Source organism: Brachyhypopomus gauderio, unplaced genomic scaffold (genome assembly GCF_052324685.1).
Source record: "Brachyhypopomus gauderio isolate BG-103 unplaced genomic scaffold, BGAUD_0.2 sc40, whole genome shotgun sequence".
Classification (NCBI taxonomy): domain Eukaryota; kingdom Metazoa; phylum Chordata; class Actinopteri; order Gymnotiformes; family Hypopomidae; genus Brachyhypopomus; species Brachyhypopomus gauderio.
In genome coordinates, this window is record NW_027506868.1 from 2,218,613 (window position 1) to 2,236,119 (window position 17,507).

At 40.9% G+C, this 17,507-nt stretch overlaps 1 protein-coding gene across 1 annotated transcript in view; it reads left to right on the plus strand.

The window, feature by feature from the left end:
- Positions 1-15,728, plus strand: part of LOC143485821 (uncharacterized) — a 32,880-nt gene extending 17,152 nt beyond the window's left edge. Inside the window, exon 6 of the mRNA XM_076985422.1 lies at positions 15,054-15,728. Within this exon, the coding sequence (XP_076841537.1) occupies positions 15,054-15,198 (145 nt within the window). The 3' untranslated portion in view covers positions 15,199-15,728. The remainder of the gene's footprint in view (positions 1-15,053) is intronic.
- Positions 15,729-17,507: the final 1,779 nt, after the last annotated feature.

The window sequence follows — 17,507 nt, forward strand, 5'->3', positions numbered from 1 at the left end:
CAATCACCACTCCACCACCTAAGCGCCCGACAACGTCTGAGATTTTTAAACCGCCATCTTTAGACAGTTCATCGTGGCTTTCTTATTAATTCATGTAAAGAATGACTGTAATGTTTTATCATGCTTTTTATTCTAATAAAATTCATTTATTACATAATCAGTTGAGTATTTTTTTATAATTGGTACACATATTACGTGAGTTAACACCTTGTATGCATGCGGTTGTACATGTCTTTTTGTTTAATCGGGGGTAAATTTTTTTCACATAAGAGACAACCATGGCATCATTTCTTTTCAAATCATCATTATACATGGATACAATTTCAGTAAACGATTTTCCTTTAGCTCTGTTAAGTAAGAAAAACACGCAGTGTTGCCCACAACACATAGAATCATCACTCTGAACCTGCACAGAGTTATATTTGACCTCATCGCAGTTTTTATGAAGAAAACTGTTAATGCTGCAAGGGAAAAGCGGGTAGCTTGGAGAGTTACCGTATGAATCAAAAAATTCTCCAGATTGATCCTCATTCAGGTAAATGGCTAGCCAATGCTCGCCAGGCATATGACTCGGGTGTGTGTTGACTATCATTAAACATGGGAAATTACTACGTTTATAGGCCGGTAATTGATCAGCGGGTACAACACCGTAAAAACTTCTGCTCACGCCGCGACAGCTTCTCATGAGAAGCGTTAGTTGATTTGTATTCATCACTGATAATCAATTAGCACATTCCTACGGTTATTAATTTCAATAACAGCGTCGAATGCAGTGTAAACTATCAGCGTCACGGTACGGGGCAGCGGCTGACGGAACCTAAGTTCCAGACGAAAATTTCCAGATTTTATCAATGACAGATGAGATCCACAGTTCTCATCAGGAGCCAGATTAAATGCGAATAGTGTATACCCGTTGGCATTGTAACGGAGACAGCCAAAGACATTGCAAAATCACAAAGTGGATTATTTTCACCTTGGAAGGCAAGAGACTAACCCATCCACAGCTCCTTAAGTGTATGTAAACATAAACACTGGTCCTTCGCTCGGTAACAATCACCAAGGAATCCCTACTCCTAATGGCTCTCCTCTCCAAAAAGCTTAGGAAGACTTAACTTATCTGATCGTCTGAGAGTAAAACAAAGACCTTTAATATGCTCTGGCCAGGATCAACCCTTCTCAGGAGGGCACAGAGCACAGAGAGCAGGAAAGGTCTACACTCATAAACTTAAATCACAGGCCTATCTGATTCTCCAAGGTTTGACCCCATTTTATAACACCTTGAATTCTTGTGTTAAGACCCAGAACTAAAGGTGCAATATTTTAGAAATCCTTGTAACTCCAAATCTGAACTGTACACGGAATTGGAATTCAGCTTACAGGAACCAGCTCGGCGGATGCAGTCTAGAGACACCAAACATGACTATCTTTCACCCAAGGAAAGGACAAGTATGCATGGAACCAATATCCAGCTTCCCAGCCTTCAGGCACCAGGACAGAGTACCTCTGAATTGAACATTATGTGATCTGTGGTTGATATAAAGAAACCAATCCTGATCTTTCATGTATTAAGCATTAAGTAATGTTATCAGAATCTCTGTGGTTATATAATCACACCACATTGATGCATATCCATGTATTACTATAATTTCAGTAGATACACCTATCTTTGTAGCTTTGAATTGTATTGTGAAAGCATGCATGCATATACATATTCTTGTGTGTTCTGCTGTTTAGATATGCATGCTCATTAAGTTTTGTGTGTTAAGGTCATAGAGACCTACATATTCTCATATCCATGTGCTACATTGTTTGAGATCTCTCAATACACTTGTAGTCCAGTGTAATGTCTAATTAAGATTTATATATCTATCTGAGTATCAAAATGTAATGTGCTATAGTAAGCATATACATGTATTAAGTTGTGTCACTTACCAAATGTAACCATGTTCATATGTGCTTTTGTGACCTCATATTTATACCTGTCTGTGCATTATGTGTCATTCAGTGTCCAGAAGTGGAAATTAAGAATGGCTCATGGTATAGGCTGGTAGAGTCAAATTAATACTTATTTAGGCAGAGCATACAAATCAATTTATTTAGGAATAAGAGAATTCCAATTGTCTTGAAATTGTAATAGTCTGCTTTTGTCTACCATTAACACTAGAGCTCCTGAGAATTCAGGATTCTCAGGACATCACCCCTCCTTCTTCTCCTTCTTGCCAGCAATTAGCAAAGCCAAACATCACCCTTTATTATGTTAATTCACAGAGCAAGACTGAGGCAGCAGTATGGAAGAAAAATAGTTCCATCGGATTTTGAATTCGTATTTGAAGCACTGAATTTGTTTGCCCTTGAATTTGAAGCTCTGAATTTTTTTTGCACTGAAATTATGCATCTGAATTTTGTTGCCTTTGAATTTAATGCTTATTAAAATACAATGAAAAAAAATTCGAGCGTTAAAAAAATTCAAAAGATTTTTTTTCAAGTTGCTCGAATTCGATTGGTCAAATTTGGCTCACAAAATACGCGTGCAAAATTTCGCGTGCTAAAATACGAGTTCAAAGATATTCAGAGTAAACATCCGGGACACAAAGGATGAGCAATCGATTCAAGACTCCAATCGAACCAAATCCAACCAATCACGCTCCACTGGTCACGGCGCTGTTTGAAGCCACAGGCGGAGAGAGAAAGTGAGTTATGTCGGCGCACGGGATCGGCTCCTCTTCGGTGAGTGTATTTACTCCTTTATTTGTCTATTGTGGTGTTTTTAAGATTCAGTAAGATACAGTAAACGACGTGTTGCACATCAGAGGTTTGCGCTGGACTGATCTTTTTTTAACTCGCTCTGAACTCGCTATGTAGTCAACGTAGCTGCGTATGTGTGTGTCCGTCAGTCCACACTGTGCTTTATGATATTATATTTATCATAAAATCATTACATTCGTTTATTATTTCCTTACCAGTCGAGTAGTTTACAACTGTTTTTAACTCTCCGTGGGGTAATGGTTAGTGACGAGAGCTTCGGACAAAACGGGCCTGGGTTCGATACCCGCGACTGACGAGCGATTTGTTATAATTAATATTTTTTATTCATTTATATATATACTGGACCGGCGCCAGGACATATACAGTGGGGGTGGCGGCGTGTGACGATTGTTAAGCGGGCAAGGGGGCGGTAGCAATAGTAAAATAAATGGGTCTTATTATTTAAATTGAGGGGGCGGGACACCTCGCCTGAGGGGGCGACGCCCTTTTTTGAAGTGGAAGTTTCAGAACTTGAGTGCAAGTTGTTTTGTTTTTTTTATACAAGGTATTTCAGTTTGATCATATTCCAGGATTGAAAGGTTGTGGTGAGATCTATGGGTAGCTGTAACAAGCATCTACTATGATGTTCTCCATTACCTTGAAGGAGAGGGCTCAGCATTTCCAACATCACACACATCTTCTGTTGCCACTATGTGTTCCTACCACGCCTGCAGGAAGACCTAGATACTTTTTGTAGTGGTTGGGACAATCATCCAATAAGAACAGAGAGCCACATGACCCCTAATCAACTGTGGGTGCTGGGTCATTCACATCACCCAATTCCTGCAGCAGATAGCACAGAGGTACATGCAAATGTAATATGATTTTAACAAATAGTGTGGTTTATGTATAAAGTTTGGAAGTGGCTATTTTATCCACATAAGTGTATACAACTTATTTGTAGGGAATGGAGATTCCCAATATTGAGTAGGACAACACTGGACTTCCCATTGATGACCACTCAAATATCATTGTCCCACACACAGAATGCCCACTGACAGATGAACAGATGACAGCTTTGAGAGATGCAGTTAATCCAGGAGCTGCATCCCAGTCCTCTGGCTGTGATCTTTACATTTCTGCTGTCCAGTTTTGTGAGAATTTCCTGTCTATTTGAAACAACTGGTCTGAGAATTGGAATAAAATAACATCTTTACAAAGTTAAGACCATATGAATGAAAAATTAATGGCAAATTTTGTCATCAGTTTTAGTTTGAGTAATAAAAAAAACAATAAAAAACTGAGCTGCAGCTTCATTAATTTTTTTAATTATTTACAGAGTAGGAGACATTGCAGTAAATGGATACAATCAAAAGTTGTTTGATTGCCCAATTTTGTTATTCTGATGTTTGACATAAAGGTAAAAATTATACACCACAGAAAATAAAACTAATTAAAACTCATGCTTGACTCACTTTCATTTTATTAAGAGTTGAAATTTTCAAAAATGAGTTAGTCAAATTCCCTTCTGCCTCTTTTGGAAAAAGCAAGGCCACTGTCAGGTCGTCGAGTGAGCACTGTCCACATTGGGGATTCTTTAATCCCTCGTCTAATGCCCGGTTCACACTACACGACTTTTCAGTCGCCAGGTTTTTGTGCCGTTCGCACTACACGACTGGTCGTGCTGTAATCGCGAGTCTGTCAGTTGTTGTGGCTTTCACACTACATGACTGATCGGCGACGCGGGCTCACGAATTACACGACTGGGGAACTGGGGAATCGCCGACTCATCTGGCTGCCGTCCAAAAACACGAGAAAACGAAACTCTCGCCAGAACCAGCAACACCACATAGAAGAAAAAAACAATGTACATGTACTCCACATTTTCGTTATTATTATTATTTTTTTACCGTTTAAACACTCCATAGTCCCAAGTTTCCAGATTTCATCTCTCCGTTGCAGTGAACATAGATATAATCAATCGCACTATTTCTCCATTGCTGTCACAATAACTTAAACACAGTGTTGTAGTAAAGCTGTAAGAAAGGTGAGGAGTTTGTGTGTTTACTGGGTTACTGTTTTGAAAGCATTCTTGAAAGTTTTTTACATTCTTCAGAGATATCTTCAGCGGTGCCGCGGTTCTCTCTCCGCCGCGTTCACATTGGCTGTAGCTAGACGCTGCTGCCGACTCTCAGTCGCCGACTGCTAGATATTAAACATGCTAGATATTAAACACGCTAGATATTAAACATGCTAGATATCTGCCGGTCGTCTGCGACGAGTCGGCGACGGCTCGGCGAGCGTCTTTCAGCAGTTCACACGAGTGATCGCCGATTTGCCTTTGACCACAGTTTCTGTCGCCGATCAGTCGGCGACTGAAAAACCAGCCTAAAATCGTGTAGTGTGAACCGGGCATTAACTGCTTGATCTGTCTTGTGACACGTCCAACTACCTGTTTAGAGTAATAAACAGAAGAGAAAATGAAAAAATAAATTCCTTATCCAAAAGTAAACTCAGAGAGAAAGATTTTATACATATAATAATAATTTAAAAAAACAAATCGCTCGTCAGGCCCGTTTTGTCCGAAGCTCTCGTCACTAACCATTACCCCACGGAGACAGTTGAAAACAGCTGTAAACTACTCGACTGGTAAGGAAGTAATAAACGAATGTAATGATTTTATGATAAATATAATATCATAAAGCACAGTGTGGACTGACGGACACACACATACGCAGCTACGTTGACTACATAGCGAGTTCAGAGCGAGTTAAAAAAAGATCAGTCCAGCGCAAACCTCTGATGTGCAACACGTCGTTTACTGTATCTTAAAAACACCACAATAGACAAATAAAGGAGTAAATACACTCACCGAAGAGGAGCCGATCCCGTGCGCCGACATAACTCACTTTCTCTCTCCGCCTGTGGCTTCAAACAGCGCCGTGACCAGTGGAGCGTGATTGGTTGGATTTGGTTCGATTGGAGTCTTGAATCGATTGCTCATCCTTTGTGTCCCGGATGTTTACTCTGAATATCTTTGAACTCGTATTTTAGCACGCGAAATTTTGCACGCGTATTTTGTGAGCCAAATTTGATCAATCGAATTCGAGCAACTTGAAAAAAAATCTTTTGAATTTTTTAACGCTCGAATTTTTTTTCATTGTATTTTAATAAGCATTAAATTCAAAGGCAACAAAATTCAGATGCATAATTTCAGTGCAAAAAAAATTCAGAGCTTCAAATTCAAGGGCAAACAAATTCAGTGCTTCAAATACGAATTCAAAATCCGATGGAACTATTTTTCTTCCATACAGCAGCCTCACCCAGAAAGTCTCTGCACCCAGAAGTCAAACAGATCACAGATCACAAACAAGCAGAAACACAAATGCTTCTATCAAATGCTTCTAACACAAATATAGATAGATAGATAGATAGATAGATAGATAGATAGATAGAGAGAGGTAGTATAAGAAATGTACAAAGAGCAAGTTTCAAGCCTGCTGTTTAGATCACAAACAAGTAGAAACACAAATGCTTCTATCAAATGCTTTTAACACAAATATAGATAGATAGATAGATAGATAGATAGATAGTATAAGAAATGTACAAAGAGCAAGATTCACGCTTGCTGTTTAGATCACAAACAAGCAGAAACACAAATGCTTCTATCAAATGCTTCTAACACAAATATAGATAGATAGATAGATAGATAGATAGTATAAGAAATGTACAAAGAGCAAGATTCAAGCCTGCTGTTTAGATCACAAACAAGCAGAAACACAAATGCTTCTATCAAATGCTTCTAACACAAATATAGATAGATAGATAGATAGAGAGAGAGCACATGAATTTGTTTTCCTGTCTTTTTCTCTACTTTTCCAGCCTGCTGTTTAGATCACAACATTTATCAGTGATGCAGTGATGCAACGCGACCATGCTAATTTTCGCTAGCAATGATATGGGATTTCCTATATAACATTAGCATCAAGCTAATTTGCGCCATATAATTTCTTAGCTTTTCAAACGCGAATTCAAACGCGGAAACAGAAAGTGTTTGATTACAACAAATATTATATAGTATAGTATATGAAATATACAAAGAGCAAGATTCAAACAATTTTATTTATTTTTATTGTTTGACGGGACTCATTAGAGAAACTGTCGTCTCTACGTGCGATTGAATTGTAACTTTTGAAACACGAGTCTACAAATTTTCTGCCGTTTGTTGTAGTATCGGTAACATACAGTCTGCTTGTAACTTCAACTTTTTCGTGAAGTATCACGTTTGGTGTTTTGGTCATATGAGCTTGGGGGTGAGCCAGCTTGTGCTTTGGCAAGCGTATGAGCTGGGGGTGAGCCGCTTCCACCGCATTACCAAGACAATGGGCGTTAATCCCTTCACAGCAGGGGAGTGGGCTACATGGACCCTACCAAGCCCTGTGAAATTTTTCGCTTCTCTAGGAGCTCTAGTGTTAAAAAGTCTTAAAATGTCTTAAATTTAGTTTTCCATATTCAAGGCCTAAAAATGTCTTAAAATGTCTGGAATTTTATGAGGGGAGGCATTAAATTATTATAAGTGTGTGTTGTGAACTTTGCCGAATCTAGCGCTAATGCAGAAAATAACCGCTCCAGGGTCCTAGTGCTAGATTCCTAGCGTTGGAGTATACGGCCTCAACAACGTCAACAATTTTCGTTCGCCAACCCCCCCCCTTCCCCGTCAACAATTCTCATTCTCCCCCCCCCCCCCCCCCCCCCCCCCCCCCGTCAACGATGTGGAACACACCTGCATCCCCAGTAATAGTATTATTTTTTCTTGTGAGAGGTATTAAAAAGGTCTTAAAAGTCATTGAATTTGAGATTTAAAAATGTGCAGATACCCTGAGCTAAAGTAAAGATAGCTCTGGTTAACTTAGCTAGTGGCGCTAACACTAGGGTGACCATATTTTTGTTTGGGGAAACCAGGACACAGGGGGTGGGGGGGGGGGGGGGGGGGGGGGGGGTTGGGTGGCGAACGTAAGTTGTTGGTTCTCCGCCAGCTGAGTATGATGAGGCTCAACTGATGAGGCTCAGGGATTCCGTGTCATACAGCGCCGTGCTCAGGGTCCTAGTGCCTGTAGAATTAATGGCCCGATTAACGTAATTTAAAAACCAGGACATTTCCACAGTTTTAAAAAATATCCCAGGACAGGACGTGAAATACGGACATGTCCCGGGAAATACGGACGTTTGGTCACCCTAGCTAACACTAGCTAGATTAGCTAGCTCGTTAAAGGCAACACCAGGATATCTTTTTGGATATCCTTGATATATGGTATGTAGGCCTGTGTTGAAAAAATCGATTTTCCGATTCAGAATCTATTCGCATATGATGATCTGATTATCGATTCGTACATCCAAAGATCGATTTTTTAGTGAACTTTTACCCCCGCCTCGTCAATGAATTCACGCAGGCGTGCTCGGTCTAACTAACTGTAAAACGACTTGGCGTCGGACAGTGCCGGTAACGACGATAGTCAAATCGGAAATCTAAAAACAGAAGGACAGTTTATCCAGTGTCAGTGACTATTTACAGTTAGTCCGTGTCACTGACCGTTTACCCAGTTTTTACAGTTTAAAAAGTTTAAAATGTTCTTGTAACGTTGGGCACAAGGCGATGGACGAGACAGAATCCTTTGCACTTTCCAAATCGTTACGTTTATTACATTTACCGAAGCGCAGACAGCGCACATAAAACACGTTTACATAGAACATGTGTGACTCAAACAACGACGAGCACAGGACGCTGCGCGAGCGCAAATTAAATAGACAAACCACATCAACCCCACGTGATTACGAGACGAGCCACAGGTGAGGACTATCACAAGACGCACCCGCTCCCACGGAGATACACCGACATAGACGATTAGACGCAGACGACGTTAACGCGCCCAAAACGGAGGGGTTGGGGACCGTAACGTGAGAGTTCTGTTCTTATATTCTCACTTTAAAGAAAAATACACGTTTACATTTTATACTTTCAGTTTATTAAGTGTGAGCACTTTTAAAATAAAAATGCATTTGGTAGCAACAGCTTATGGGTGAATTCTTAATTATTTAAATCATAATAATAATGCACTGGTTAGTGTCCCAGTAGGAGCCCACTGTTGCAGATATAGACACCTCAAAGATGTCCTCTGTTTATTGTCCTGGATTACCTTTCTTGAAGGTAGATTTATGATGACCCTTTTCACCAGTCTTCCAGCCATCAGTAACTACCAACTACCAGTAACTATTTGCTGATTAATATAGATATAATACTAGTTTTAACATGTTGCTTCAGTACACAGTCAGGAAACAGCTCAAATACATTTTTAATAACACTAAAACCCGAATTGGATCGAATCAGATCGAATCGATTAAATCGGATTAAATCGAAAAAAATCGATTCTTAATCTTCAGAATCGGAATCGGATCGATTCTTGGAATTTCAATCAATACCCAGCCCTACTCTGATCTATATCTATCAACCACCGGCGATCGCGATATAATACTTAATTTGTGTCTATTTTTCACCGTCCCGGTAACGTTCGCCACCCCCCGATCAACAATTTACACTCGCCACCAAGTCCAGGTTCAAATCTCCCTCCAAGCGATCTTGAAAAGTTGGCAACCCTGGCATGCTCCATCACCGCCGTCTCCGCTAATGTTGCTGTTATTTAGGAAAAGAACGACTAGCGACACCGAACTTGATTTTACACCTCACAGACACATCCTTGATTGCTGATAGGCTGTCACCTGTGAAAATACTATCGGGGGAGGGGAGGAGAGTTGTGTGTGGAAGTAACGAGTAACGAGAGCTGGACAGAAATGTAGTGGAGTGATAAGTACTGTATTTGTTATTCAACTGTAGTGAAGTGAAAGTCATAAGTATTTAAAAAAAATCAACTTAAGTAAAGTACAAATACTCAAGAACTGTACTTAAGTACAGTACTTAAGTAAATGTACTTCATTACTGCCCACCTCTGACAAAGATAAGTAGTCCCAAACATGGATAGAACTTATGCAGCCATGGCTGTTAATTTGGGGTAACCTGGCACGAGATATGGATAAAACGTATTCAATTCCACGGACCCAAATTTATCCTTCATAGCAGAATCGCTTCATAGCGGAATTGCATCCTTTGACTGAAGCTTTAACTCGTGTCAGTGCTGCATGCTGTCATTTACTGCCCTCTAGCGACCGGAGAGAGCATTTGATTTGTATTCATTTTTTAGAAATCACAACTTTTGATAGAAATGAGCTAGAGACTCGCTTCTTTTTTTGACATACTCAGAAATGTATGCCGGGCCATATTAAATGATCCAACGGGCCGGGTCCGGCCCGCGGGCCGTGTGTTTGACATGCCTGGTCTAGGCCCTCTAACGGGGCGTGGTGGTAAGTTAGATTGGCAGACAGACTCGCAAACTTGTAGAGCCTCGTACACAGCTTTTGACCATGTGCGTTATGAGCTGTGAGAACGTTTTATTGTAGCTCGCGCTAAGAGTGTTTACTTGACAGATTTCCATCCAGCGCGTTATGAGCCGTGAGAACATTTTATTGTATCTCACGCTAAGAGTGTTTACTTGACAGATTTCCATCCAGCGCGTTATGAGCCGTGGGAACATTTTATTGTATCTCGCGCTAAGAGTGTTTACTTGCCAGGTTTCCATCTAGCGCGTTATGAGTCGTGAGAAATCGTAGCGCGTGTTAAGAGAGTTTCCTTGATCGATCTTGACCAAGTGCGTTGAGAGTTGTGAAATCCTTTTAATTGTAGCACGACGCGTAGACTATGACCAACTGTCGTGAGTAAGGAGATTTTTATGGACGCGCCAAGAGACGAGATTTTAGTAGCACGTGACGAGTATAGAGATGGGCATGTTGACGGCAAATAGACTGAGACACGTTATTGTTTGTTTGGTTGGTGTTTGTATGTGATGTTGTTGGTTCGTACTTTCTTATAAGTGGACAGTTTAGTTGGGCCCTTACACTACATTCACGTAGGGGAACCCTTTGTTAAACACACTAATTTAGGGGCACGTGCCGTGTATGTATGTTTTTGAGATTAAGTTTGGTTAGGTAGGTTAGAGGTCTTATTTTTGTTTCTTTCCTTTGGCACAGTCCTTCGTCCACTTATAAGAAGTTTATTTGTTTGTCTATTGTTAATCAGCACTAAGTAAAACGTGGCAATTGAAACCCTTGTGTCTAGCTCTCGCAATTCACCTCCACCACTCCGTGTCTTTCTTTGTTCGTTCGCCCCTACCTAGACAGGGGCGGGTCGTAACACTAACTTTTAGAAAAAACTACAAGTTTTTGTGCTTTTATGTTGGCTATGTTGCTTCTGTGATGCTGAGCTCTAGCTATAATAAGTTTGTGCTATTATCAGAAAAGAGCTTTTGTTTGTGTTTTATTTAATCTATTTTTTAACCTTATTTTTCTATTATTTACTTATGTATTTATTCATTTGTTTTATTATTATTTATTATTACTTAATGTTGAGAGAACACAGCCTTGCACTGCACAAAATGCACTATTGTTACTTGTACACGTGTTATCTAATTTTAGATTTCATCTATTGTTGAATAAACCTGCAAAATATTTGGAATTATTCTGGATTCATTAGACAGTAAAAAACAAAACAAATTAACATGCTGCTGTTCAGAGACATTACATTTCTGTATTTTAATCTTAATTTATCGTGTTTTACATCGATATTGGGATATCCACAGGGTACCCGTGGGTCCTTAAAAAGTCTTAAAATGTCTTAAATTTAGTTTTCCATATTCAAGGCCTAAAAATGTCTTAAAATGTCTGGAATTTTATGAGGGGAGGCATTAAATTATTATGAGTGTGTGTTGTTCAGTTGTTCTGGCGCGATGTGAACTTTGCCGAATCTAGCGCTAGGACCATGCAGAAAATAACCGCTCCAGGGTCCTAGTGCTAGATTCCTAGCGTTGGAGTATACGGCCTCAACAACGTCAACAATTCTATTTCTAGAGAAATTCTATACACCACTGAAATCATGTCGTCAATCTGCAGTCTCGGCCATGCTCTTATATCCTATATGGAACCCCGGATCTAAAAGAAATTTCTCTACGAGACAAATGAACATTTTTCTCTTGAATATCACTGTATCATCTGAATTATTATTAAAGTGTTGAAATGTAAATTCATTAGACCGGTAGCCTCCTTAAAAATATTGCAAACCAGCATCCTTTGCCAGTGTGGTAGTGTTTTTTCCATGTACGGAATGAGGGAACATAAAAATAAGTCAGATCTTTCCCTTTTGTTCATAGCTTGCTTTGACAAGCTCTACAAGCAGACAGCACTCTGGAGTTCTTTCTGACCCTACCGGTCCATCCTCAAAGTTGGCATCTGTGGTGCTTTCTTGGCATGACACCCTGCTGCTCACAAATAGTTCCCTCTCTAAGTCTAGCTTCTACAACTCTCTCCCAGATCTTCATTGTGTGGCTCATCAACTTAATTCCCTTGTAGTTGTTACAACTCTGTACATCACCCTTGTTCTTAAAAATGGGTACCAGCACACCTCTCCATTCCGGCATTTTCTCACTCTCAACCATACCATTGAATAGATGAGTCAAAGACCTCACTGCTATCTCTCCTAGAGATTTCCGTACCTCCACTGGTATGTCATCAGGTCCATCTGCCTTCCCTTCTTCATCCCCTCCAAAACTTTCCAAACTCTACTCTTCGTTCCATTTCATTCTCTTCATTCATTAGCTCCTCGAAGTACTCCTTCCATCTTCTCATCACACTCTCCTCGCTTGTTAAAACATTACCATTCCTATCCTTAACAAGTCTAATCCAGCGCCTTTAACAGCTCCTCTATTAACTCTTTACCACATTCCTTCCTTCTTCAGTTTCCACCATTTGGTCTTCTTCTCTGGTTTGACATTTTTCCTCTTCTTCACAACAACAGTCATTCTACACACCACTATACGATGCTGTTTGGCCACGCTCTCTCCTGTCACAATCTTACAGTGCCCAATCTCTGTCGGGTTTTGTCTTCTACACAGAATGTAGTCTACTTGTGTACTCCTCCCTCCATTCTCATAGGTTACCCTATGTTCCTTTTTGGAAATAAGTGTTGACTACAGCCATTTCCATCCTCTTGGCAGAATCCACCACCATCTGTCCTTCCTGGTTCCTTTCCTTGACACCAAACCTACCCATTGCTTCCTCATCTCCTCTGTTTCCTTCACCATGTCCATTTAGGTCTGTTCCAATCACCACTCTCTCCTTACTGGAAATACTTTCTATCACTTCATCTAGATCCTTCCAAAACTTCTCTTTTTCCTCTTCCTCACATCCAACCTGTGGAGCATAACCACTGGCAACATTCAACATCAGACCTTCTACTTCTATCTTCAGACACATCACCCTATCTACACTTGTTTCACCTCTACTATGTTCTTTGCTAACTCCTCTTTCAAGACTATTATGTGCACACAAGATCAAGGCACCAGTATGAGTAATACTATTTCACTACTTAACTTGATAAAATTCTAGGTACGAGTCCAAACCATACACAGCTGCCAAAATCAGGCCCAATTCTGACCAACATGCCTCATATCTTCCTGGATGTCAAACAAAACTGTCTGATATTTGGGGTTATTGTGATTTCAGAATTGTTTTGCATTTTACGTTACAATGTTATGCATTCTAAGTGGATTAAAACGTGCACACAATGTCCCAGAATTACTATATAGCCTACAGCAGTGGTTCCCAAAGTGGGGGGCGCACCCCCTAGGTGGGGCGCGGAGCTATTGCAGGGGGGGCGCGGAGCTTGGAAGTAAAACATGTGCACATGTGTCAATATTAGGGATGCACCGAATCCGATATTAATATCTGAAAAAATTCTAGATCGGGTATCGGTGACAATGTGACCGATCCATAAAAACAGATCTATTCAGTCTAATTCTACGCTTGTAACGCTTTTCAAAGTTAGTTCAACCTTAAATATCCACTCTGTCCCAGATAGAAGTGAACTTGGACAGTTAACAGGCGAGTGAAACATGAAGCACACAGAGGAGAGGTGAATCACTGACTTGTACTCGCGCTGGTGCTATTCCACTTAGTCTGTTTATTTGCTGGTTGACCAAAATAAACATGGGCTCCAGTACTACTTGACTGTTCATACATGAACTGGTGAGTTGTCCAAAGCTCATTGAATGCGTTACTTACAGAAATAAAATAAAGATAAAATAAAGAGCAGTGGTCTGAGTCGGTCTACGGCAGAAAGCTAAAAAAAACAACAATATTCCATACGCGCGCCCAACTCGCTCCCTTAAAGAGACAGTACACATATTTCTGGCCGTTACATGCTTTGTGCTCTGCGTGATGTCTGCGCTAGCAAACTAGCCGCATAGGTATAGCTGTTTCTCTTATTTCATCTCCTTATTTATTTTAAATTATATTTAGAATTCTTGAATCAAGGGTTTCTTGCAGTTAATTTTTTTCATGGTTTAATGATGCCTAACAAGATCATTGAGAGAAACTGCAATAATGTTCAAACCTTGAAGTTTTGGAATTTTCTTCCTTCGGGATGTGGCCTAATACGACATCTTTTTGGATAAAGTTATTGATGATCTGTTATGTTGTGACAGCTAACAGTGAGTGAACTGGGACTGAACACAACAAGTGCACAGTGATAATGAAGTGATGTTGTTCTATGAGATATTTGATGTGATCGTTTCATACAGCACCCTTACCATATTACTGTTACTGTTGAAAATGCCTTAAACAACTGTGTGTAAGCCCTTTTATGATCTGTAACGATTATTGCAGTATTAGATTCTGTGATTGGCCCTTGTGCTTTGTATTAGCCAATTCAAAGTTCTCGATGTAGAAGCATATTCAGTGTAGAAACATTTTTCAAGTTGATTTTCTACTGAGTGTGTAAATTAAACAAAGAAACATTTTTCCCAAGCAATCCTAATCTAAATCTTTTAATTTACACATGCTGCTACAGTCCATACTACACAATAAACTGAGAATGATATAGGATAGCTAGTACTGTTAGTTCACATTATTGTTTATATTTTAGAATCCCATTTAATATAAATATTTTCAACTTTGAGAACATTGTAAAAATCCATAGTAACCATCTTTTTGTGTTTTTTATATTTTTTTAGAGTCAATTCAGTTGTCATGATAAAAAATAATCTCAAAATAAAGAGATTGAAATTATGTATTATGGCTGAGCTTTTATTATTGCTTTTATTGTTTTGGTTAATGTTTTTACATTGTTTTAAATGTTGTTACGGTGACAGTCCCGGACCCTTCCCTGTGGGCGTGCCGCTATGTCGTCTGCGTGTCGTTATGTCCATGTATGGATTTCCGTGGGTGTGGCTTGTCTGTGAGCGTGTTCGTAGTATCACCTGTGCCTTGTCTCGAGATCACGAGGGTACGTATTAATCACCTATTTAATGTGCGTTCGCGCAGTGTCTTGTGCTCGTCTTTGTCTAAAGCTTCGTGTCTGCGTGAGTGTGTCATTGTGTACTGCTCGCGCTCCACCAGGAGCTTACACGTCTCTATTCATTAAATGTTAATTGTTTACTACAAATGTCGTGGTGCCTGCCTCCTACACCCACCACTACACACTCCTACAACAGCGGGAGCGAGGGAGAGGACAGCGCCTCGGTGGGCTCGGCGGACACCGTGCAAAGGGAGAAGGGGTGTCCGCTAGGCGTGGAAGTCTCTCGTGCCCCGTCGGAGGGAAGCAGCATGAGCTGGGCACGCTACCCTGCCTCAGAAGAGCCCATGTCCCTGGACCGGAGTGTCTTGGAGGAGAAGGAAGAGCCGATGGACACTTCGAGAGCTGAAGCGTCGGTGACCCCGGTAGCGCGAGAGGGAGCCGGCGCGGTCAGTGGTCCAGGGTAGGGGTTCTGTGCGCCTAAGGAGAAGCTGCGGAAGCGCGCCGGCATGCGGCGCGGAGTCTCGGGTCCGGCGCCGCCCAAGGAGAGGGTCGACGCTCCTCGGGAGAAGCCCCCGGGCGCAAGGACCAGGGGCACACCGAGGGGTGCAACGCGCGCTGGAGGCGCGGCGCCGAGGACCGGAGGGACTCCACCGCCTGTTCTGCCTGCCGCGCCCGCCCAGCCTGCTTTCCCTGGAGGGATAGCGCCACCACTAGCGCTTTGGCAGGCAGCCCAAACACTGCCATGGCTGCCTGTTCCTGTGTGTTTGTCTCGTTTCCCTCTTGTGCCTTTCGTGTTTAATGTTCCCGTGTGTGTTTGTTGCTGTGCCGTTGTTTAATGTATTCTCCCCTGTCTTCCCAGGGAGGGTGTACTAGGGCTGTTCGTGGCAGTTCCCACCATCGGGGGAGACAGCTCTCGGAGGCTCGTGTTCCCGGCGGCTCAGGACCTGCCCGTCGGTGTAGGTTCGGGGCTTTCCAGCTGCGCGGGATGCTCCGGGAGTAGCGAGCCCATGGCGGGGGGTTCTGTTACGGTGACAGTCCCGGACCCTTCCCTGTGGGTGTGCCGCTATGTCGTATGCGTGTCGTTATGTCCATGTATGGATTTCCGTGGGTGTGGGTTGTCTGTGAGCGTGTTCATAGTATCACCTGTGCCTTGTCTCGAGATCACAAGGGTACGTATTAATCACCTATTTAATGTACGTTCGCGCAGTGTCTTGTGCTCGTCTTTGTCTAAAGCTTCGTGTCTGCGTGAGTGTGTTATTGTGTACTGCTCGCGCTCCACCAGGAGCTTACGCGTCTCTATTCATTAAATGTTAATTGTTCACTAAAAACGTCGTGGTGCCTGCCTCCTACACCCACCGTTACAGTTGTTTGTTAATTTATGTAAGTACACCATTCTTTTATCTGCTGAAATAAAAGGTAACTGTAAAATGTTCATGTAAGCCAAAATAACCATAAAATAACCATAAAAATATTTATGTTTACAGGAATGTATTGTAATATTGGTAGTTTTAACAGAAACTTAAGATGTTAATACATCTTAATACATACAATAGCACCGTAAATTAATAGGAAAGAGTAGTATATTTATTGGACCATTGGATGTTAAACAGATAACTTTTGAAACTACTTTTATATAGGGTTAAAAATATATAATTTTACATTATTTTTGTGTATTTAAAAAGCAGAATCCAATTATTTTAATGTTGAAATCTCATTGATAAACAGTACATTGTAAGAGTTTGTAGGTTGATCAACCAACATTTAACAGTTATCCACTGTAAGTTTATAGGATATGAACATATATTCACAGATTACCTCTGTACTTTGACAAGTTCATTTGTAGATTGTTTAAATAATACCATGAAGTAACCTAATTATGCTGTTATTTTAACATTCTAGCTGTGTTTTCTTACAACGAAAATTTGTAATTTTACTCAAATTTGGCTGTGAAATTACAAAGAATAAATACTGGGAAAATCTGTAATTTTACAGTAATTCATTGTTGAATTATGTGTGGTATTTTACTGTAATTTTATGGTAACTGTTTGGCAACTTTTGCTGCTGGACATGTTACCGTTTTTTACGACTTTTTTTTTTTTTTTTTTACAGTGCACCAGGATTGAATATAAGGTTTCCCTCCTCACCTTTCAATGCGTCCATGGACATGCTCCCCCTTATCTCAAAGAACTTCTCATCCCACAAAAGTCAACCCGGTCCTCCCGCTCCATTCATCTAAACCTCCTCCATCTACCCAGAACCAGACTGAGGACCATGGGAGATAGGGCTTTCTCTGCTGTTGCCCCACGCT